Raw genomic sequence first — 24,951 nt, 5'->3', positions numbered from 1 at the left:
GATGGCACTGGTGCTTTTCTGTGCATTTGCCTCACTTGTTCTCCTTGAAAAATACCAAGAAATAGCAAATTTGGTTGCTGCTTCCCACACCAGTGCACTGACAACCGTGATTTCCAGGATGGGTTAAATTATGCAGGGAAAGGCAGGCAGGGAGGCTGAGAGGAGATGTGAAATGCGCGACACTTTCCGTGATTTGCATTTTAGTTTCTTGTATTGATTACTGCTAGAGCCAGGGGGTGAAAAAAAGAGAAAGAAAAAAGCAGTTGGCGGGTCTCCAACTCCAAATATTTCCAAAAGGATTATACATTTTATTAATCGAGGTTAAAGTAACCTCCTTTGGCCAGTCTTAATGAAAATATAGGGGGTGTGTTAACTGAAAATCACTTCAGCATAGCAAATTGAGATACATTGGAATTCAGGGCAAGCAGTTGTCAGTGTGTGGGTTTCAGGTGCCATCTACTGGGCATATCCCATGCTGGAAAGGTACAGAGCTGTCCACTGCAGTGTGTTAAAGGTTTCATGTAAAAACACACTAAGTTCTCTGTAGACACTAAAGAGAGAAAGGTGTTTTGGCATGTAAGTACAGCATGATAGAGCACAAGCATGATTCACATCAGGAACACCACTCCCAAGCGCCTAAAAATTACAGATCACCTTGAAAAAGGATATATTGTGCAGAAAAGCCAAATAATTACTTGGGACTATAAAAAAGATGCAAACATCAACACCACCCTACTCCTCCTGCCCCCCCCCAAGCCCAAAAGTACAAACCAAAAGAAGCCTAAAGAAACACAAATACATCACAACTTTGGCTCACAGAGTGAGCCGTACAAGGCAAGTGCACTGCAGTCAGCAGGGCTTTCTGTCTACTTCAGGTTTTGGGCTGGAGTCAGTCTGGCAGTCCTACCTGGCTTTTCTGAGTAAGCATCCTTCACGACTGATGAGTTGGAGTCTCTTTTTCAATGGCTTTGTTTCAGCACTGACCAGAAGGGGTCAACCCCTTAAATAAAGGGAGAGTCTCTGCCTAGGGAGCTCACAGCCTGAATTCGAGGAAGCAGGTCCCTTTAGGACAATGTTGGCAGAATGGGATTTTTGGGTCTTCGACTAATAAAACCTCAGATTATTCTGCAAATTAAGCAGTCTTTTGTGAGCTACAGTTCTGGCTTTCAGGCCCCTTCTAAGTTTCTTTGATAAGCTACAAAGCAAAGCTACCATGCAGCTTAAATTAATCTTCCATTGCATCAGCTTAACAGTACACATATGGTAATTTCCTCTATCCTTCCCCTTCTCCATCTCTTTCTCCCACACGTACATCTCCCAAGGCTGTAGATATATAGACAAACAATCAGACTTTTTTTTTTGTTGGTTTCTTTGCAGTGTTGTTTCATTTTAATAGGACCACTGGGAATTAGCCTACTTAATGAGAAAAGCTTTGAAACTTTTTGTTTAAATAAATCTTATTCTAAACTGTGAGGAACAGGTAGAACTGGGGAAAAAAATTACAACTCCCTTAAATCGGAACAAAAAGGTTAACCAAAATGGCACACTAATGCAAGGTACTAACCATTTTATTTGGGTAAATTTAAGTGTGTGATTTCTAATGTGAACATATGTATAATTTACAAGAAGTTGTCATTAATTTATAGTTAAAAACAGAATTATTTTGTAATATGAGACAGGAATTTCTCAATTTTGAAAACATTAATATATTCACAATTTTGAAAAATGCTCTGAGCAGTCTTTAACTTCAGAGGGTAATTTCCATCTAACCCATTTCTATGACATGTTTTGTACCAAAAAATTTTCACTTCTTTAATAAACCAGTTTCTCAAATGGTTGCTAAATGACTACAGCTTTTTAACAACTACTGGTTTTACATCAGATCAGAATAAAAGCAAACCCAGCAAGAAAGCAATTTCCTGAGACCATACTGGATAAATCCAGAAATCTATCTCTGTCCCTAAATATAATCAGTGTTACATAATCTACCATCACCAGAAAAAGATAAATCAGCACCTGTCAACTAATGAGGAAGGATTATCATTACATTATTCCATAGTAACAGCTCTTTTTCCTTTCCTTAAAAATCACTTTTTAAACCTGCTTTAAATGCCTATTTGAAAAGACTGCTGTTATAAAATATAAATCCCTATGCTAAAAAATCTCTTAAGATTCTTTCTCTAGAACCACATTCTAACAAGAAAGCAGTAAAACTGCATACTTTATGAAAGATAAAAATACTTTACTTTGGCAGTTAAGAAAAGGGCTTGTTCTGGGTCAGTTATTTTGTTTCTGTTGACATAGCAGAGGCAGCGTAAGCAAAGATCTGCCAGATGCCTCTGAACCACAGGAGAGGAGAACACATTCCCAAATTTTGAAGATCACGAGACGTCTGGCCCCAGTCCATGGGTCAGGTGTTTACTGCAAGCACACCTATCTATTTTGCAACTTTACTTTCAAATCAGGCAGCATTGTCCTCTACCCTTGACCACACACCCTTAATCTCAGATAAATGTACAAGGGAACCATTCCATATGCCTCCTTACCATTCCCCATGATTTCTCCTCTGTTTCCTCCTCCACTGCTTTCTTTTGCACCCTGGTGTAGTTGCGAGCAAGTGAGCCCTGTGAACCTTGCACCTTGAACCAGAGCAGGCTGGAACACCTGCAGCACACAGCAATCTTACGATGCTGTATTCCTATAAAATATCCATCATTCCTGCTCCCACCTCCACCATTGGTCACCACAACCCTTCTGGAGGGTGCTCCACAGAATTTTGCTGTTTGCTTAAATATATCTTTGGACTGCAACAGTGCTGTCAATTTTGACTAAGCAAAATACCCTAGGGGGTCCAAAGGAGGGCAGAAACTACAGCCAGTTTAGAGTGCAAATCTCTCCAGCTGCAAAACACTTCTCAGCACTAATCATTTAATCATGCTCAGGTGGAAAAAGTGGTCACCCTGAGTTTGCCCAAACGCGTGTGTGAACAAAGATTGTTTTGCCTGAAATGTTTTTAATAAGCACAGCAGTGGTGTCCTGTCTGTATTAAGTTTTTAGGTGCTTCTCTCACATCTTTTACTTTCTTCAGCTTCCCAGCTAAAATGCTGAGATAAGTGCCCATGGTCCTACTTCCCTGGCACTGTCAGGGGAAGAAGGGAATGATTTAATAAATACAGATATGTTTTCAGCCAAAACAACAACCAAATTCCAAAGTTCTCTGGGATTTGATTCATGTTGTTTACAAAACTGTGGTTCTGTGACCTCCACTTGTCATTGCAATCATAAATAACTGGCTGTCTCCTTCTGTTCTTCTTTTGTTTTCCATTATCCACCCTCTGTCTCTTACTTCATCGTTAAATCATAGGTTCAAAGGAACAGAAACCATTTTTTCACAATAATCAACAGCGCAGGACTATGTCTGAGCTGATAGGTTCTTCTCTAGCACAAGTAATGACTCAGAACAGCGAGTGGAAACTGAAACAGCCCTTCTGTGCCTCCCCTGTGAGCAGCTAACATCAGGCCACTGTGGTTTGAGCTGTACAAGGCACACGGGCAAAACAGAGACCCAGCAATTGTATAATTGCGTTCTAGTGTTCTGCTTTGCACTCTTCTGTTTTCAAACAATATTAAGCAGTTTGCAAATGTGATACTTGGAATTTAACATGCCATTTTAACCACCATTTTCCCAACTTCAAGTGTGGGGTACTTTAGTTTAATGGAAATTTAAAAAATGAATACTGTAAGAAAAGCATCATCGCATAATATGTTATGCTCTATTACTGAAGGAGGCACCTTATGTGAAGGCAAAAATCCCTGTCATTTCATACTATTACATCCAAATGTAAAAAATTCCAAAGTGTTTGGTATAACCAATCATAGAAAGCTCAAGTAAATTTTTCCTTGTGACCAGTTTTGCTCACAATTGGTGATATAACCAATATATTGGTGGGATAGAGAGATTTCAGACAGAAATAAGTTGTTTAAACCTTTTATTGGAACATATAAAGAATAATAATCATATTTTCTTTTAATAAGCCAAAATACACAAAAGTCAAGAGGGGGAGGGGAATGCAAAAGCCTTATAACAAATGAAAATTACAGTCAGTACTGGTTTAAAGTTAAGCTACTGGCAAGCATCCATATCTAATAAAAGCAACTTTACCAACACTCCTCACCAAGAACTTTCTTTCCCTCCCCCAATATCCCCATGTGCTTAAAAAGTAGCCATGGCAATCTCTAAGCATGTTGTATAGCTAAAATATAAGACACCAGTTAATGAACTATGTACCCCTAGATCTGAATGGGAAAGTATGTCACATATGCTTAGATAACATCAGAAATAGAAAAGTCATGGGAAAGGAACTGAGAAACTACATTAGCCTAAGAAATCTAAGATAAAAATCTAGCCCAGACCTCTAAGGGCACAGGTCTTTGAGGTCTTTCACATGACCAAATTATTTCATTATTCGCAGTGTTCAGGGGCAATTCAGTCTGGGACTGCTTACTTAGTAAATGGCTTGCTTTCTTTCAGGCCCATTTCACCTTGCTGAAAATGTTGCTATTTTGCACTAAATACTGCTGGAACATGTGGGGAAAGGTGGTAGAGGTTTGAATATTTCGATCTCTATAATCTCAAAGGAAGTGCATGACCTCAGCAGCTGAGATCCTGTGCTCTATCTACTTGTCTGTGGTTTTGACAATTTCTAGACAGAATTTCAAGACAGGAGGTTTATGTAACACTCTTTCATTTGGCTTTTCCTTTTGGCTTACCAGAGACCACATCCCAACCTCAGTAGCATGTAAGCTGGGCTTGTGTGAACTCAAAGGCTATTTCTGGAGAACAAGCACAGAGTAGAGGGGATGGTAAACTTTGAATATAGAGTTAGGGTGAGGAAAAACCCCACTGCACCATCTGGTGTCTGCAAAGACCATACTATGCTAAGGACGTTGGATGAACATAGCTTGTTAAGAAAACAAGAAGTTACTGTATTTACAAAGGACTTGTGCTTAGGAACACATTTGATTAATTACCAGGTACCAGCATTTGTGTCTGTCTTGTCTACCGTTTGCTTTTGGGTACTTTTGATACATAATACATGTTGTTAATACTGTTATTTTGTATATATACCCCCAATTATGCTGAAAGAGACACGGATTTCAACAATGAAAAATAAGCCCTCTAAATTCAGTATTGCTCTGCAACAGGCCAGTGGTAAGCAGATACAAAAGAATATCAGGAAAGGCTGGGAGAATACTGAACCAGAGCAGATGTGCAAATTTCACAATAATATGAAAAATTAAAGAATTTCAGAGATGAATATGTAAAGTGAAAATTCATCTTCTATTTTAATTATTTTAACAATGAAAGAACTCTCCATGTGATCTACATTTTTCATATGGTTGAAACATGTAAATCTACAATTAAAATTACATTTTAAAATATATTTCTGTTTTGAAGAACACCCACGGAAACCTGCTTTCTCTTTTTCTCTTGCATACCTTTTCACACATCTTCTTCCTATGTTGTTCTTTCAGGGTCTGAATCTGTGTGGCTGAAGTCAGCTGAACTTCTGTTTTTGGCTCCACCAGAGCAGGTTAAGACTCTAAACTCTATTTGTCTGCAATTGTCCTGATACCTGTACCTCTTCTTTTTGCCAACGATCTGAATAGAAACAATACCAACATGTGAAAGGTGCTTTACTCAAACAGTAAATGTGGGAGAACCACCATCAGCCCTGGGATGAAACAATCCTTTATTCTGACTTTGCTGTTACACAAATAATTTAACAGATTTCTAACCTTTACAGATAGAATATGCAAACTGCACCTCCTTACAAGCAGGGTTACGTCGCCTTCATTTCCTCAATTAAGTTAGAAATGTACACAGTAAGAAATGTAGGGATGTCAGTTTGTTTGTGTATATTTTGGTATCCTCTTTGCAGTACATGCAGGTTGGGTTAACCAGGCAGGTGTTCTCTTCATTATAGTTTAAATACTTACTTTTTATATCTATAATGCAATCCAAACACAAAGGAAGGCTTTTAATAGCCATTCATCAAGCCAGGCTGAAAATGAAGACTAAGTTAAAGCTGAAAGGCTTTTTGCAGGTCCAGAGACTCTGGTATATAGCATGGTAAGAAGTTAGTGCAGATGCACTAACAAGCAGATGAATGCTTTTGCCACTACAGTTCATTCTAAGAGTTCATTCTTGTTTCTGCTGCCACAGATCAAATATATTCAAGTACCTAAGCACAGTTCTGTGGGTGAAATTCCATCAACTCTTGGCAATTTTAACAGCACAGCTATTCCGGTCACACATCATGACTCATCACATTCCTCCTGGCAAAAGACCCTACTCCAGCTAGAGAAATGCTGCCAAGAGTTCATGTTTGACTTGTGACCAAGAGAAAAGAAACCACACAAAAGTTAAAGTAAATTCTCCAGGAAATATTAAAATGAAGGCAAAAAACTCTGAAAGTAGGATGAAATATCCCTCCCCTCAATGTACAAAACTGCTGAGCTTCATTACACAGTTCTGGTAAGTTATGCCTTGGTTTGCTCTTGCTCAAAATTCAGCACATCAGCGTGGTTGAGTTACAGCCAGCATTATCTAAACGTTGAGATCATTCAAACAATCACTCCAGGATTTTGTAGGAATGCCTCACCCTTATACCAGCACCAGATAAACATCAAATCCTATTTATTCCCCGGTCTCTTACTTCAGCACAGAAGGATGTAATTCATACTCTATGTGACTTTGAAAGACCAAGGTATTTCTGAAATCTTAAGGCAGTGAAAATAAAATAAACTGAGTTTTACTAGAGTGAAACTGATCAAAAGAGAGGTGATCTTCAAATAGTAATAATGAACCTTAACTACATGCAGCCTTGTACCCTCCTACCATTAGACTGTATATACTTCAGGCACTGACGAAAAAAGATTTTACCTCACATATACAAAGAGCAAGGTAAACTACACATTTTATCAACTATTAGATTAACAGCAACTATTTAAATAGCAGGGATGAGAGTTCCCAAACCAAAGGGACTGCTGACCACATCATGCAAGTCATCTAGTAATCATGATCCAGCCTACAAGACACACAAAGAAAACTTTTGTATATGAAACATCATTTCAGAATCTCACAAGACCAGAAAGCTCTCAGTGTTTCAAAAAGAGATTAAATGTTAACTCTGTTGGTCTCTTTTGTCTGAAATTCACTCTTTCTATGAAATTCAACACCACACAAAAAGACAAAATCAGGATTAAGGATCTCATAAACCCCATTTAATTCCTTTAAAAGGCTTCTGTGCAGAAATGAATTCCAGTCTCTGAGAAAAGTTGTACTACTCACAAAAGCGTGAGGGACAGGGGTGCTTCAGAATTACTATGAAAACTGTACTCCAGGAAACTTTAAAAACTTTTTTTGGAAACATACTTCCTCTAAATGCATATGTATGATCTTTAAAATTGGCATTGAAAATGGAATCTTAAAATGTTTTCACGTAAAAAAATTGTAATTATTAAAGTCAATTTATCTGTTGCTACTGACTACAGAGTGATAACAAAAAATGACAAGAATCAGGTCAAAGTCAGGCAGCATCTAAAAGGGCTTTTGGGGAGGCTTACCATTTGCAGGGATTCTCCCTAAAATTAGGGAAATGTTCTTCCATTGACAAGAAATAGGAGACCGAGAAATGCAAGATAGTGAATCCCCTGTAATATGCTTTTCATGTACCCTACAGGAGGTTGAGTTCAAGGAAGACAGAGAGAAAGAATAAAAGAATAAAAAAATGTAAAGAAGACAACCTTGCATTCAATTTCTAAACTTCAGGCATAGTCTTACTTGGGGACCTCCCTATAAATGCTAGCAGCTCTTTCTGGTGATGAAACTGTTATTGTGTGGTTAATTTATGTCTCTAATGCATTAGATAAATGGACTGAACAGTGCATTTGATGAAGGGACAGGGAGTGATGTAAGCTGGTAACCAGTAAAAAGTCCTTTCTAAGGAACTGCAATGCTGAAAACTTATTTCAAAAGCATTAAAGCTCATTGTCATGGGTGCCACTACCTAAACGTCTTGTCAAACTCTGAGGTGGCTTGCCACTTCTGCTCCAACATGCTGTTGAGCTATGGCAATCTGTCAGAGAGCAAGAGCAACTTTGGTGCCTGTGCCAGTCCCAGCCAGACTGAACCTCTCCATAAGTTTAAAAGTCAAAAAGAGCACTTTAAGATGTCTATTTGTTTTGGGGTTTTTTTTCTTTTTTCCAGTTGGGGTAAATTCCAGCACTAGTATTTGGGAATGAGCCAGCCTAATGCTCAGTATGCCTGGGAGTCATGGGGTGTTTGCAAATGCTGCACTGCTGCAGGAAACAGTCCCTGGGAACTGCAGGCTCTGAGCTTCCCATTGCTTACCTTAGGGAAAGGAGAATACCCCAAGCAGGAAGGGTCTGTTTTGTGGAAGGAATGTTCATATAACCCATCACTGAACTCCAGAGAAACTGCAAGGTGAACACAGCAACAGCTGGACAACTAACAGACCAGCAGGGAAGCAGCAGAGCAAATACTCAGTGGCTAAAGCAGCCAGCAACAGAAGGGGTTACTGGAGGCTGCCACTTAAAATAAAGGTTTCAATATAATAATTACTCTATTACCTAAAATCATAGGGGACTGGAATACCCCGGTAAAATATAAAACTCCATACTGGGGAGATGCTGCTGCCATCACATGGCATAGTAACTGCACAAAGTCAGGAAAAATGCTATGGTGCACAAGAAAATCACCTGCATTTATTTTCTATGAGACAAATGAGTTTGCTTAATGTGTACAGAACATATTAAGATACTTAGAGAGGAGTTTTGATGAAAATTTGTCTGTTTGGAAAACTTCTGTCTTTTGACTGAATTCTGCTATTAAAATCTAAGGTCACACATGACCCCGTGCTGTCAGCTCCCCTGGGACTGGAGTTCACCTGAAAAATCATCAGGATGTAAGTATTGTGAATGTAAAAACTTCTTGCTATCCTTCAGACACCAGTATTCATAAATACTGAAACTCGTCATGTCATTGAAGTAGGAAAAAAAAATGTATTTACGAGATATTTTCTTTAGCTACATGCAATATTTTCATTGTAATTACGTTATTTCCTCCATCCGTTGTACTACAGGAGCAAAACCACCAGGATTCATTTATGCCTTTTGTCACAAGGTGGCGACGTTGGAAGAAAGAAATATGATGGAAACCAGGGACAGAGCAGCACCCTAAAGTGCTGACTTTCACCACACTTTGGAGAAAATAATAAATCATGGGTAAACTCTGATCCGTATATTTATGTGAAAATCCACGTACTGGCTTTACATGTAAAATAATTAAAAGAAACGTCAGCCCAGGACTACAAATCCCCTAATGCAATAATCCTTGAATTATAACCATTATAATCCTTTCAATATAAACATTTTGGTGGGAATTCAACACACCTGTACACACCTTTCACCATATCAAATTCATTATGTAAATAAGAAGAGAAATAATTGTCTTTCCTTTCTAGGATTTTCTCCCATTATGGTTTTGTTAGCAGCTATTTTTAAATAAATATATGGAAGCAATTACAAGATCTTGTTAAAAGAGTACCTAAGTATGTCAGCAGAATGAGTTCCAAGGTAACAGTTTTCTGCTGCAGAAAAAAAAGCAGAGCAAAGCTGAGAAAATTTAAGACACTAATCTTGTTATTAAAATGCATCTGTAAGCTTATTAGCTCTGAACAGGATCCAGCATCCTATTTAAAAACACTTTATGCAGAAAACAGCAGAAGCTCATTATTCACAGAGCCATAGAATCGTTAAGGCTGGAAAAGACCTTTAGGATAATCAAGCCCGGCCACCGGCCCAGCACCACCACCGTGTTCACCATTAAAACCTGTCCTCCAGTGCCGTATCCACCCGTCTTTTGAACGTTTCCGGGATGGTGACTCCACCACTTCCCCGGGCAGCCTGTTCCAATGGCTGACCATCCTTTCAGAGAAGAACTGCTCCCCTAATGTACGACCTAAACCTCCCCTGGCGCAACTTGAGGCCATTTCCTCTGTCCCATCCTTGCTACGCCCTCCTTTCAGGCAGTCGTAGAGAACGATAAGGCGCTCCCGGGCCCACTCTTCTCCAGGTCAAACACCCCCAGGTCCCTCAGCCACCCCTCACAAACCCACCGGGTTTGCTCCCAGGGCTGCTGAGGAAGCTGCCGTGGCGGGGAGCGCCTCAGACCAGCGGCGGCCCCCGCCAGCCCCGCTGCGGAGGGGCCGTACCCCACAAACCCACGCAGACTTTTCTCGGGGATGCACCGAGGACGGGCACAAACAATTAAACCACAACACGACAGCGCTGCCTGAGACCTCCGGGTGAGGCACAGGGAGGACGCCGAGGCGGAACTCGAACCCGCCACCTCCGCTTCGCCAGCCACTGCGCGCCCACACAAACATAACCCTCCTCCCAACCCCCACCGCGGCGTGACCACCGCACTTCCGTAAACACAGCGGCGGGATGAGTGACAGGCGCGGCGGCCAATCGCGATGCGCGAAGCGGTGGAGGGAGCGGGAGCGGGAGCCCGCGCGGAGCGGCTGAGGCGGCGCGCGGCGGGAAACGGCGGCGCGCGAGCCGGGGCGTCCCGAGGCGGAGCGGCCCCAAACGGCCCCGGAGCCGCCCCGGGAGCGGCAGCGGCGGCCCGGACCCGATTCCTTCCTCCGTGCAGCCACGCCGGGCGCGGGCGCCTCTGCGCTTCCCGAGTGAGGTGTAGCCTCGGGAGAAGTTGCTGTGCGTGCTGAGTGCTGTTCGGGGCCGGTTTCCGCGTGAGTCTCTACATGGTGCTGCTAAGTCGTGAGCATGCGGAGCAAAATGTACTCTTTTTTCCCCCCCTTTGAATGGCACAGTGTAACAAGTGCTTTGTTCTGCCGGTTTGTATTTAGGTGTGTTGCTACAGCTTTCCGATGGGGGTAAAAACCGCTGTCAAAAGATACGAAACAAGGAATAAGGCAGCCGGGAGAGAACTGGTATCACCCAGATCCCGAGTCGATTGGAGGCGCACTAGAAGGGCGCTCATTCTGCTTGACAGCAGTGACGAATCCTCAGCCGCCTCTGGGGAGGAGGAGGAGGAGTCTGCCACATCCGAAAGTGAAATAGATGAAAAAGATCCGAGGGCTGTGGAGAGCAGTCCTTCACATCAGGAGGAGAAAGACGACGGTGGGGAAGTAGCAGAAGATGGTGACGATGAGTGCGTTGTGCCTGGGAAGCGAAAGAGGTTGAGCAGCTCTGTCATGTACGACAGCGATGAAAGTGAGGGCAGTGACATCCTGGTTAGAAAGGTTTCTGCCAAACGCCGCTGTATAATGGATGACGATGAGAATTCTGAAGAACAGCAGCCTGATAAAACATGCCCTACAGAGAATGTTTCGACTAGCGGGAAACAGAAAGTGCTTGAAAAATTGAAGGAACTTGTAAGACAAAGCGCAGCTCGGAGATCCTGCAGCAGTGCAAATGCTGAGGTCAGGGTTTTATCTTTGAAATTTAATTGGAGGAAATAAAAAAAAAAAACCAAAATTAATCTCAGGAAAGGTTAAGAGCTACAAATCAGTGGCATTTTTTGGGTTTGAATGCATGACAAATTAGTAGTTCGGTAATATTTTAACAGTCACATTAACTGGATAACTGTTGACTGCTGAAAATCTATCAAGTTATTTTTATCAGGAAGCAGAATACTTGCTGAAGTGTCTTAGAGATCTATTAGCTTACCTCCTAGAAGCAGACTGAAGGGAGGTACGTGGAAATGGCTAATTTAAAGCTGAAAGTAATAGTTGTCTAGTACAGAATGATGTATTTTTTGGAAACGTGTGCTTTCTTGATAATTGAACAAGTGGGGTTATTAGATGGTCAAAAATCTTAGCTGTTGTATGTAGTATTTTGTCTGTGCAAATACTGAAAATTATTGTGTTTGAAGTACTTTTTCAAATTAAATTAGGATTCTAACAGTGAAGGAGCAATAGAAGAGGAACCATTCTGTCAGTTGCCCCTCACACCATCAGAGGGCAGTGAAACTGATGCTGACAGCATGAAAGATTTTATAATAGATGAAGAGGAAAACAATGATGATGGTGATGACATTGACAACACAGAGCATGTGAAGAATGAAAATCAGCCACATCAAAAGCAACCAAATCCATCAAACAGCGAGCTGCTGGCACACTACATCCCACAGTGTAAGATCAAAATTAGTGATAATTTTTCATGTATAACTAGCTCGTAGTACTGTAATAAAATTAATGGGCTAAATACAAATGCTAAGGAATAGTATATGGTATTTAAAAGCAGATACCTGAAAGGCTTCAATTTATAATGAAAGCATTCTGATTTCCACAGTAAACTTTTGCAGTCTTTAAATATCTAATTAAAGAAAGGGTATAAGTTGGGGGGAAGAAAGTGAAACCTCGCAAAAAATTGCACAATTTTTTTTTTCAGTTGGTCTGATTTAGGATGAAGTAGACTGCCTATGATGCATTCATTCCTGTGGAGACCTGAAGGCATCATCCTTCATCCTACAATCTTGTGTTTATGCTAAGAGCAGCTATGTTAATCTGTCCAAATTCTGTTCTCACTATGAGTTTGTGGCATGGGATTTTATTTTTTGGATTTTTTTTGTTTGGTTGGTTTTTTGTTTTGTTCTGGGTTTTTTATGTATTTTTGTTCTGTGGTGGTAAGACTTGGGACCAGAGGTCTAGAGGGGTTTCTGACTTCACCAGCCAATCTCGGCTGAATTACACAGATCAAGAAAACTCTTCAAGCTGTTCTTTTATGAAAACCAGTTTCTGGATGGAGCAGAGAGAATTGAAGCAGAACTTTATGCACATTGTTTTCTTCCATATTTTGTTGATCAGAAGTAGGTATGTGACTGGACAGTCAGTGCTAGTTGTAGGTAGTCACGAGCATTTGTGGTGTTTCTTCCCCAGTGAAGACCTCAGCAGAACTGTATTTGAAAGAAAAAAAAAAAATGAACACAACAAACAAAGCACAAGTAAAAAACCCATGACCACAACATAAGCTTGGTCTTCTCTGATTTATATTATTTAATGCTATTCATAGAACAAATTCTTGACTTCTCTCAGTGTTTGTAGGTCTTCCTGTGGACACTTCTTGCTGGAAGCACATGTGACTTTAGAATACTAAAATTCTGTAGGATCATTGGGATAAGAAGCACATTTTAACGGCAAAATCCTATGGGTGTGCATGTTGTGCATTGAAATTATTTCTAAATCTATATTTAAATAACTTTACAGTTATAAACTTACAATACTGGAGAAGAATTCTTCTTACAGGGCTTCTAACGTGACTTTTTTTTTTTCCTTCTTTTGGTAAATTTTGGTTGTATTGCTTTCTTCCCAGTATCTCGCTGTGATCATTATGTACACTTCCAAAGAATAGTAAAGGCTTTCCTCATAAATGCAATTGATGACACTTTTCTGAGCTCATTATATGGTAAGTAAATTTCATTAAATAATACATTAATGCCTTCAAAGTTATACAAAGCTATTTGTTCTAGGGAAGGGTGCTTCTCCTGATCATAGAACTGAGGGTTCTGAAATCTGTGATGTTCCTGCTATATAACTTTGGTGAGGGAGAGCAGAGGGGACTCTATCTGAAAATGATACAGTAATCTTGGAAGAATGTGTTGACTTAATTCTTGAGAACAGAAGGCTTGAAATGCCTTCTTGAGATGTAGGAATGTGTGTCTGTGTTACTAATCAGTAGTAACCTTTCCAGCATGAAAACGAAATTAGTTTCAAAGCAGATATCTCAATGAAAACATTGCAAGGTCAGCTGCTTTGTCAAAATCTCTTGTGCTTCACAGCTTTTTTTTTTTTTCTTAGGAATTTGATAGATAATAAATGCTTTTAGTTATGGAGATGACTTTATATCATATTTTTTCCTTTTTTTTTGTTTAACACATCAGATAAATAAGCTTCAGCTGCAGTCAGTACTTGTCTTATTCTTTCTGAGGAAGTGCTTTTTGGCATTTGGCCTAGTGGGGCTGAATAACAGCCTCACACATTGTTTCATAAGCCCTGTAAAGATGGGATTAAGGAGAGGACTGTCAGTGTCAGATTATGGAAGGAGTTAGTGAAATGCCAAGAGTGGAGGTTTTGATGTCATCAGGAACTTAGAGGGAATGGAGAAACTGAAGTACACCACAGACCTCAAAATAAAGGCTATATACTCTTGAAGCTAAAAAATGTCTTTCATCTACCACTGCTATTTTTTTCAGCTGTTTGGTTTGTTTTGCTTCAACAAGTAAAAACAAGCCTTTGAAAAGTAATACATAAACACTGCCAGATTAATGTTGTAATAGCTTTCTTCTATTTCAAATGATATCTGCTCAATAAAATGTAACAATTTACTGCCAAGTTGCCGGAAGTAAATGAGCTGGAGGTTGTACATGAACATTGTATGAACATAGCCTAGCATTGCAAAAATGTATTTTTGTAATGTAGAATGAATTGTTCTGAGTTAATGGAAGTGAATCTCTTCATTAGTTTTGACTCAAGAGCAGCTACTATAGTATAGGAGTTTACACTTGCTTTTTTTTTGGGAGGGATTTTTTGTGGTCTAGCTCTTCCAGCTCATACTGCAAATATGTATGTAAAGTGAATATGGAAAAACAGTTAATTGCAATTATGGTGACTATAATGACAATTAACTACTTTTATATAGAAAGCTAGATAGCCAGTGGCCCTTCTCAGGTCTGCCTTTTTTTGGATAACAGCTTTGCTAGAAGGCATGGGAAGGTAGTTGAATTAAGTTTTATGCCTGTAGACACTGAAGTTCCAGGGCAGTGTGCATTGGCCTCCATCTAGGGAAGTCCTGTTTAATTCCTGGAGTCCAGCATGTATTTGGGAAACAGTAATAGTGGTAGTTTTACTCATCCTCATGCTTTTTAATTTATTTTGCTTGAGTGAGTATTTGGAAGTACTTACGCTAATTCAAGGTATCTGACTGTGCTAGTGAAGTAAAGGTCAGTTTCTCTGTGATCTTTAGAAGTGACAAAGAGAGTTGTCAAAATTTCTGCTCTGAAGTATCTCAGGGTGGTTTGTTTTCATGGATTCCAACCACTTCCCGTATAAATTTCAAACAACTTAAAACAGGTTGGTTGAAAAGCACAACATTCCCCCACATGCTTCCTCCTTTTCTGTTGTTTTAAATAGGATTGAGTGAATGGATCTCCATTTGGGATGAGAGCTTTTGGCTTGATTGTAGAGTTTGTACCCCTTCTTAGATAATAAAATATATCCTTTTAGCAAGATGCATGGATTGCTTGGATCACTTTTATGGGTAACAGTAGCAAATGTATTCAGTAACAGTTTAGTAAAATCATTCATAGTTCTTAGTATGCAGAAGCGTAATATCCTTGAAAATTTTATCTAAAGAGCTTGTACAACATAGGGTGGTCAGCATATTAGTGATGATTCTCACTGAACAGATGGAACGAGACAAAAGAAGTATGCACAAGATATGCTGCTCTCACTTCATTATTTGGACGACCGCTTCATTCAGCCTCGTCTCGAGAACCTAATCTGTAGAAGTCGCTGGAAGGATCGATACAAGGTATGTAGATTCTACTTTAAATGCTGAAATTCTCTGTAAAGGTGCAACAATCACTATAATTATATATCCTTTTTAATAGCAGCTATTGCTCTTTAACTTAAATAATTTGTTTTGGTGCTTATATAAATATCAGAAATATTTTACATGTTGATTACCAGACAAACATTCAGGTAGCAGAACAGAATCTGTTCTCAGCTACCTGAACATGTCTCCTGCTAACTTCAGCAATTGACATTTGAGGATTTTTTTGGTCACTCGCTAAACGTTCTAACAAGATTTTTTTCCTCCTCCCACAAAAAGGTAAACAGTATGTTTATCATGAACCTTCTACTACTACAAAAAATAAGTCAGTATAGAGCAATTAGTTACTGTATGTATATTACTAGAAGAGAATTAGTGTCATGGGTGTGATGATTTAATGATCGCTGTAATAATGAAATTTGGATCACTTTCATTTCTCTTGGACTAATTTTGTGTGAGTACAGAGTACTCGGCAGCCTGTTAGAGGCATCGTTCAGTTTACAGAGGTTCTTTAATGTTATTTGGAATCTCTTTTTCAGGAGCGTGTGGATTGTTACCCAGATGTTCGCATAAGCTTGCAAAATGCAAAAAATATGTCTTGTCAGGCCTGTGAGCTGAAGCGGTGGTGTAAGTTCAATGTGTTGCTCTCTGGAAGGCTTTATAATAGTAAAACTTTGGAAGTGGATGACTTCATGTCAGATGATAAACAGGTAATTTCAAACCAGCACTATATTTTTAAGTTTTAAGTTTTTCTTTTATCAAGAAAATAAATCAGATGTTTTTCTATGACCTTTTCTATGAACTTTGGTTTTGCCAAAGTTTTGGTTCATCACAATGACCCTTGTGCTGTTTCCTCCCCACATCTATCCCTTAATGAAAAAGCCCTTCCTTTACCTTTGTGCATGCCTATAATGCCCTTAAGACTTTCCCAGCAGGAATCTTGCATTGATGGTCAGAAACGTTGTTAAAGTAACTTTCTGTATGAGGGACAATCATTGCCATTGAATGATTATGTTTTCTATTTTGGTGCAGGTAAGGTTTGTTCAACATTGGGTCGCTAGGTTTACTAATTCTACGCCTGCTCTGCCTCTAGCACTGGAGGTCCATGTGCACTCCAGCAGTTCTTGTTTGCTCTGAGTTCAGATGCTGAGTGAAACAGTGCAATGGTCATTCTAGCAGTCCAAGTGTGACCTTGTCAAAATTTATTGATTCATTCTTCAGATGTTTTTCCCACATCTGCTATTTCCCACGTAGCTATTCGCTCAGGACAAATTATCTTGGCATCTCAGATGCATTTACACTTGCTGATCTCCTTTCAAGAAAACTTGTTCCTAGCTACATAAATACATTTTATTAGAGCCTTTTCCCCATTACTGCGTTATCAGAATTACCTGTCCAAACTAGAGAACACTTCCATTTAGGTAGTCTTGCATCTATTTCTCCCTCAGTTGTCACTTGTAGAACATATTGGATTAGATTTTTTTTTAAACTGAAAGGCATCTTACATGTTGTTACATAATGTTCCATTAGGCAGTCATTTTAGGTGATTTAATAAGTCACCTAAAATAATTTAATAATAGCCTAATACAATTTCATTTCACAGCTGAGCCTTCTGAAAACCTTGACTCTCAATAACCTGGGTGTTTTCTAATATTTAGAGATCTTTCCTTTAAAATTACAGCTACACATAATTGTTACGATTAAGTATGCTATGACCTTCAGTAATGCAATTCATGACCTCTTATGGTAAATTCAAAGCACTTGATTTGTCAAGAATAAAATATTGCTACAGTTGTTTTACCAAGCTGATATCCAAGTTCTGCCTTTCTTCCCTTTCAGGAGACACAGATGGTATTTTATTTGTGAGTGTAAAAGAATTTCTGAACACAGCTGAAGTTTCTCACAGTATTTGTTGAAAATAAAAAAGTTTCAGAACCAGGGGGTTTTTAAGTATATTTGGTAACGAGGTCTAATAGGATTTCTTAAGTAAAAATAAAGTGAAGCCCTTGTCAAACAGGAAGTATGCCTTACTGAAGCTCAAACCTGTATTGTTTGGGTGTTTGCAAATTCTTTAACTTACAGATTTGAGAGCTGTCACCATGTTTATCATTTTGTCATCATACAGGCTCTGCATGTAATACAGGAGCTTGAAAATCTGTGACAGTTTTTCTTATATTACAGACCCTTCTGAGCAGCAGTTGCTGATAATCTGTTTTGAAAAGTATGTATGTGCATGATAGTCAAGAAAGCTAGGCTTTTCCTGCAGTGCTGGCATTCTTCCTTACATACAGATCACTAATTTAAAAAGACTCAGTTTTTCATGGGAAGTGTGTGCCTTACCTAACCTAACAGAAATAATTAGTGAACTAGCTCTAGAATTTAATCTTTACCTAACTTTCAGCTTAACTGTGGAAATAACAGTAGCAGTTCCCTCACTGCTGACCAAATGTTGTCCTGCATAAAGTGTTGGCTATTTTTCACTTTGGAAAAAACTTGAAATATCCTATGAAATACTGAAGTAACTTGCTAGTTCATTTTTGTCTTCTTCAGCTTAGCAGTGCAAAATGAGAGCTTTTTTTACCCAGTGTACACCAGCATCTGGGGACGTCTGCTATGTGCCTGCTCAGTATAGCTCAGTGGCTGTTAAGGAGGCTCAGGAGAGAGAGTAATTGAGCACTTTCCAGTCATTTTTGATAATGTCTTGTAATGCAACATTTGTGTTCTTATGGTGACCTGCAGTTTAGACTGCTAAAAGTACTGTTCTCAAGTTGTCTTTAAAGCTCCGCTGGCAATGCATTGAGCAACTTGTCCTGCCAATTTAGAAAAAAATATAAAAGAAAAAGAGGCTCACGGAGCTGCATAAAACTGCCATTTCTCAAGCCTAATTGACTGATAGAGAAGGCAGCTCAGCACTGACAGATCAAATTGAACGGAAACACATAGTTGGACTATTTTCTATAGATTTGTTTGAAAATGCCCGAAAAAAGTGGATGTGAAGAGAACAAAAACAGACCTCCAACCCCCTTCTTCTGCATAAAGCTTTCCTTTTCTCTCATCTCTGAAGTATTCTGCTTTGCCAGTAGAAAGAGAAGAGAAACAGCTGCTCCAATTTTGCTTAGGCTTGCAGTGATTGTTCACTGTTTAGGTGCCAATTCTCATTTCCCCCAATCAGGGAGAATCACAAGGTTTAGAGATGTAAGTATCCCCCACACTTCGTTGCTCCTTATGTCACCTGGATTATAAACTGTTTTCTACTCTCAGTCTTGGTGTTCTGTTTATAGACATGCTTTGAGGACATGGATGCAGTCACTACATGTTGTGCTATTGTCCAGCCATGCTCCTACATTCCTTACAAAGTGATTTAACACAACTTTGGCTGATAGGACCAGCTTGAGTAGATAAGTTAAGCATTAACACAGAGGGACTGAGAACTGTGAGGGGAAAAAATTAGAGTACAGTACTGAGATTCTTTCCAAAGCTGCATTCTGAAATAGCATTGTATTTTTAGACTATCTTTCTTGCTTAAAAACACAATACATAGTTACATTTACATGATATTTAGCTATTTGCCTTTGGCATTTCTCCACGTCGCACATAAATAAGCTATGAAACTCACTGCCACAGGATATTTTGGAAGGGAAAAATACTATTGGGTCCCAAAATGGATTAGCCAGGTTCTTGGGGAAGGTTCTTTCACACTATGGAACATGATATTTGGGGTGATACAGACGATCTTAACTCTTGACTGCCAGAAAATGTGCAGTAGTCTTATGATCATTCTAATGTTTGTGGTGGATCTTATACTAACTTCCTGCATATCTCCTGCTAGCTGTTGTCACAAGGGAGAAAACTGGGCCACCAGTTTGATGTAAGATGGTATCTCCTATTTTATATCACATAATGTTCCAAATGCCACACCTCATTGCTTGGGATACTTGAAAAGTTGTGCAATGCTCTACGAAACACTGCAGCTCAGTTCTTCATTGCTGCAGTGTTTGGAATGGTGCTTCTGGAAATTTGAATTCATCAAGGCTCAGCATTAGTTTGTAGGTCTTGCACTTTAGAACCACCTGCAGCACCAAACACAAGTCTTAGTTTTTCAGTTTTGGGGATACTAGAAAATGGAGCTGTATATAGGTACAACATTTACATGATCAGTAGAGACTGAAAATATAGTAATAGGCATTTTTACCTCAAAATGTTTAAAATTTCAGTTAATAACAATTTACTGTAGGGCAGATCAAAAGTTCTTTTAAGTTAGTGTGTCTCTTTTGACTTAACTGATACTATGCCTGGTGATATCCACTGAGCTGCTGATTAATATGTTTAAGAAATTAAGATATATTCATATAGTTAAAAGAATATATAACTAACACATATAAATCCCATTTACATAATCTTTAAAAATACACTTTTCTGTTACTTTCATTGTCGGCAGATAGAGCTAGTGCTAGGTTGCACAGGTAGGTCAGGTGGTCTGAGGAACTGCTCACAGATGCAAACATTTGGTCATGCATTTCAGAAAAGCTCCCTGAAAATGTGGGTTGTAAGCATTAATTAAAGCTTAACCTGTTTGTAATTTGAGAATATTCAGATTATTAGCAATAAAAGGTATCACTTTTGTGGCTCAGAAGAAATAGTCTTGCAACTTAAAATTTAGTTGATTCTTATATATATATATGTATGTATACATTATATATATATACATACATTTTTATATATATTTATATATATATATATACATGTAATGTAAAACAACAATGCAATTGCAGTTAGCTTGCATTACTAATGCAGAGAATTTTAGCCATTTACATTTTTTATGGAAAGGTGTGACAAAACATCAGTCCAAAACAGGCACATTTTACCTTTTGTTTACCTATAAATACTGCTGTGAAAAAATTGTAAAATAAGTCAGTTCCATCTTTTCTGCATGGGAATCATAGAAGTAAAACTGGTAATAACTGGGAGGTGCAGAGGCTTTATTTTCTGCACCATCATAGCTTAGCTATTCCTCCCAGACAGTTGCTGATTAATGTATTGTATAAAGCTTCAAGTTGAGATTTCATTTTTTTGAAATTCAGCCTCTGCATTTATTGAGTGCTGTGAGGTGTATGCCTCATATGTGTTTATATGTATTTCTTGAAGAAATATTGAATACTATTCAGTCTTTAAAATGTTAAAACTGGTGTTTCTTCTCCCTAGGAAGTACTTACATATTAAGCAAAAGTAAGCAAATAATTCCCCTTCCTCTGCTTTCACAATATGATGGTTGTCTAAAGAGTTGGTGATTTTGTAACATACTTCCACCAGGAGATAGGAAAGATATACCAATTACAAACATGATTGTGTTTGCAAGGAGACAGCACTGATAAGCTGCCATTGCTTGGAGTTGCTGGCTGCCTGCTTGCTCAAAAATCTTTCTGCTGTGGCTGTAAAAACTACATGGGTTTGTACTAATTTTATGCATGTAGTGTCATTATGTTTATTTCATTATTCCAAACAATTTCCTGGACTGACTGGTTAAATCTTATTAGATTAGCCCACCAATTCTGTATATTGTAAAGATAATCATGGTTCTATCCAAGGGAATGATGTGTTTGCTCTGGCCTAGGTTTTGAAGGTTGGCGTGGTGTGTGCAAATCGTACAAGAGTTTATCACAAATTGAAACACTTCAAGTACAAGTTATACATGGATTGCAGCTCCATTGTTGAATTGGATGGTGTTGAGGATGAACCAGTCAAAGACAATGTAGAGCGGCTTTTCAACCACTTGGAAGAGAGTGGGTGGATTCAGAAGGTATGACTGGGTTATTCCCTGTATTCTTTTCCAAGCAGATGAAAGTAAGTTCAGATAAAATGTCTGATTTAGTGGATCAGTTTTGAGTTACCATTCATCAATAATACAACTCAGCTCAACCATTTCCCTGTTTCTGCTCACCCAGTGTTTCAAACAGTGGTCTGCTGCTGTGCTCACATACAGTTTGTATCAGCTTTTGACATGAAGCTTTTTGACAGCTGTGTGATCTCTGGGCTGTGGTGGGCAGGCCCCTGTTTCATTTAAAAGCAGCAACACAACAAACTTGGGCTGTAACTTGGAAAGATGGGAAAGATGTACATGAGGCACAGCAAGAGTATTTTAGAATTCTGTTTACACTGAAGAACTTTTAATTGTTCAGAACCACTTAATTTTAAGACAATTTGTAGTACAATTGCATTTAGTATGCTTTTAGATATGACTTCTAAATTGTTATTGGCATGCTTGGTCATGTGTTGAACAAGAAAAGCAGTCTTTACATAATACAGTTATTAAATATGGATAAATTGTACACATTTTATTTCATTCACAGAGATACAATGGTCTTGAAGATTACCTGGAAGATGCAGACAATTTTCAAGAAGAGAAAATTGATTAAGAGGTCATATAGCTCTTTGAAAGACATCTTTAAACATGTGAATGGCCTACTTCATCTGCATGCACTTTATCTCCGCCTGGACTTCAAGATTTCTGTGTAGACTGTTACACGTAAATTCATAGACCTTTAAACTGCTGTTTGATAATGTGCCATATCTTTTTTTTTCTCATCTGTGTCAATACATTTCCAAAGTTTTACCAATTCAATCCTTCCAGTCTTACTGCATTAATCACTTTAACTTTCCTACTGTTAGAAATATCAGTTCAATATCTATTTACTTGTGAAATAAAACTTCCATGTATTCAGATTGAGCCGCGTTGTAGAGAACACAGGAGATGCTGAGATCTTTTGAAGTGGGTATATTTGGAAAGGTAAGGCTTTGTTATACCAGAACTTAGGACTTGCATCTAACCTTCCTTATTGCTCATTATATGCAAGTAAGTCCAGTCAGTTAGAATGATAGTTACAACAAACAGGACCCAAATGCAAATATCTATTTCTCCTCTGAGGAATCAGTATAGACAGTTGCAAGGCAACAGAGGAAATATTCTGCAGTCCTGACTGCATTTGCAGCACGGTAGTCATTCCTCTCTTGAGAAAGTAGGTGATGAGTCACAATATGGGCGTCATACAGACTGAGTCTGGCTTAGCTGTTTAAATGAACACATGGGCCCACATTGCTGTCTCTGATAAGTAGCTGGGGCAATTTACTGAGATTTTAAACATCAGGTTACATTGTGCAAACATAATGGCAGCAACTTGGAGTTACTGCAGTCCTAAGAGAATGGATTAATATGCCCAACCAAGATAAGCAGAAATTCTTCCAGTGTAACTTAAGAGAAAGTAGAAGTTAGTCAGAAACAGGATGTATGGCTTACCAGAATTGCATGAAAACCAAATCAGAGTATATTTTCAAGGATTTTGAAAGGGTTAAGTATGGTACTGCCCATTCTGAAAAATTGGGCAAGAACTGTAAATGGGTACTCGCAGCCCAGAAAGCCAGCTGTGGCCTGGGCTGCATCCAAAACAGCATGGCCAGCAGGCTGAGAGAGGTGACTCTGCTCCTCTGCTCTTATGAAACCCTACCTGGAATGCTGCACCCAGTTCTAGGTCCTGGCACAGGAAAGACAGGACATGCTGGAGCAAGTCCAGAGGAGGGTCACTAAATTGATCAGGAGGCTGGCTGTAGATAGGCTGAGAGAGTTGGGGTTGTTCAGTCTGGAGAAGGGAAGGCTCTGGGGCACCATATTGCAACCTTTAAGTATTTAAAGGGTGCCTATAAGGAAGATGGAGAAAGACTTTTTACCAAGGCCTGTAGTGACAGGACAACAAGTTTTGAACTCAAAGAAGGTAGGTATAGATAGACATAGAGGAAGAAATTTTTTATTGTGAGGTTGGTGAGGCACTGGCACAGGTTGCCCAGAGAAGGTGTGGATGCCCCACCCCTAGAAGGGTAAGGTTAGGTCAATGAGGCTTTGAGAAACCTGGTATACTGGAAGATATTCCTGGACATTATGATCCTTAAAGGTCCCTTCCAACCCAAATTATTCAGTGTTTCTGTCCCTGTATTTTGGGTTGCATATAAAAAGAATCAGCTATAGCCCAAGATAAAATTAAGGGCACCGTGTTTTGAATCCTACATCTTGCTGTTTGCACATACTCTATTAGTCTTTTGTGGCTGAATAACTAGTGAAAGATACTGTTAACACTCTGAATCCTTTTAACATGTTACTCTCTCAGCAGCAAAACTAATGGAATCTGATTTCTCATACATTTGTCCATAAGAAGTCACCACATTTATTTTGCCACTTTACTGGGAACAGATATCCAGATTTGGTAGGCAACTGCTGCCAGATGTATTGCTTAACAGTGAACATCTGCTGCCTTTTAAATAGAGACTCTACCTTAGATTTATCATTCACTACTCTTTTTCTAGCATTTATTGTGAGAAATTAACTGCTTTTACTTTTTTAAGGACTTGAAATTCAGCAATGTTTTAAATGCTATTAGGCTGAGTTAGTAGCATCAGTACTCCTTTGTACCACATACAGATACAAGATATACAAAACCAAGATGAAAATTCCCAGTAAACAGGTTGAGACTTGCTCTCAAGTAAACTTACATTGAAGATACTCTTTCCATACCTTATCTGTGAGTTAGACACATAAAATTCTGAGGTTTGGTATGTCTTATATCTATCTCCCTGGTTACCAAAGCTGAAGGTTTCCCTCTCTATTCCTTTTCCTCCCTCATCTCTGTTCTTGTGGGAATATTGGTGGGAACATACACATCAACTTAAAAGTATTTGGGAATCCATTTTGAATATATCCCTTTTAGTTACTAATACCTCACTTCTTTCTGTTAACAAAATTTCTGTATTGTTTGGTTCGCTTCTCTAGGACATAACATACATATGGTGTGCCTCAATTCTTGCAAAGGAAAGCCATTATGAAATGAGTTCTGTACCATGTAATGGACTATGTCCTCTTAGAGCCTTCCTGACTGGTCCTCATTTTTGCTACTGTATGAATTTTCTGAAAACTCTCAAGACTATGACTTTGCTTTAAAATGTTGTTGTCAAAATGAATGGTTGATCTCTAATTTTGCTACATTAAAACAATTCACTACCAAAATAAAGGATAAGTTTGTGAAACTCTGGCTTGCTATTTCAAGAATACATACAATTTGATGGGAAATTGAAATGGTCTGTTATACTCATTTTTTGATATCCCAGACTTGTTTCTCGCCTCCTCTTTATTCACCTAAAAAGTGTTTGCTATCTACAGCATTTTTTTCCAGATCATTGTTTTTTCTGTTGCTAGCAGGTATACAAAAGTATTCTGATGGAACTTCTAGGTAGAAAGTGCTTCCATAGGTT

General features: G+C 38.9%; 1 protein-coding gene and 1 long non-coding RNA gene across 5 annotated transcripts in view; one reads left to right on the top strand and one right to left on the bottom strand.

Annotated features, from left to right (window-relative positions):
- The window catches only part of LOC119710180, a 68,412-nt gene extending 65,805 nt beyond the window's left edge, over positions 1 to 2,607 (bottom strand). Inside the window, exon 1 of the long non-coding RNA XR_005259510.1 lies at positions 2,547 to 2,607. This is a non-coding gene — a long non-coding RNA (uncharacterized LOC119710180). The remainder of the gene's footprint in view (positions 1 to 2,546) is intronic.
- Positions 2,608 to 10,610: 8,003 nt separating this feature from the next.
- Positions 10,611 to 24,726, top strand: CCDC82 (coiled-coil domain containing 82). 4 transcript variants are annotated; one of them, XM_038148841.1, is made up of 8 exons: positions 10,611 to 10,853; positions 10,956 to 11,351; positions 12,005 to 12,242; positions 13,423 to 13,515; positions 15,515 to 15,639; positions 16,200 to 16,370; positions 21,272 to 21,457; positions 22,008 to 24,726. In XM_038148841.1, the coding sequence occupies exons 1-8, from the start codon at positions 10,851 to 10,853 to the stop codon at positions 22,071 to 22,073; spliced, it is 1,278 nt and encodes a 425-aa protein (XP_038004769.1). In that variant the 5' UTR covers positions 10,611 to 10,850; the 3' UTR covers positions 22,074 to 24,726. The 4 variants fall into 4 exon arrangements, with proteins under 4 accessions (XP_038004769.1, XP_038004740.1, XP_038004759.1 ...); XM_038148812.1 differs by having other exon boundaries at positions 10,612 to 10,853; positions 10,956 to 11,531; XM_038148831.1 differs by having other exon boundaries at positions 10,612 to 10,866; positions 10,956 to 11,531.
- Positions 24,727 to 24,951: the final 225 nt, after the last annotated feature.

Source organism: Motacilla alba, chromosome 1 (genome assembly GCF_015832195.1).
Source record: "Motacilla alba alba isolate MOTALB_02 chromosome 1, Motacilla_alba_V1.0_pri, whole genome shotgun sequence".
In the NCBI taxonomy this organism is placed as follows: domain Eukaryota; kingdom Metazoa; phylum Chordata; class Aves; order Passeriformes; family Motacillidae; genus Motacilla; species Motacilla alba.
The sequence above is the reverse complement of the archived record's forward strand: the minus strand, read 5'-3'. Positions and strand labels throughout refer to the sequence as shown.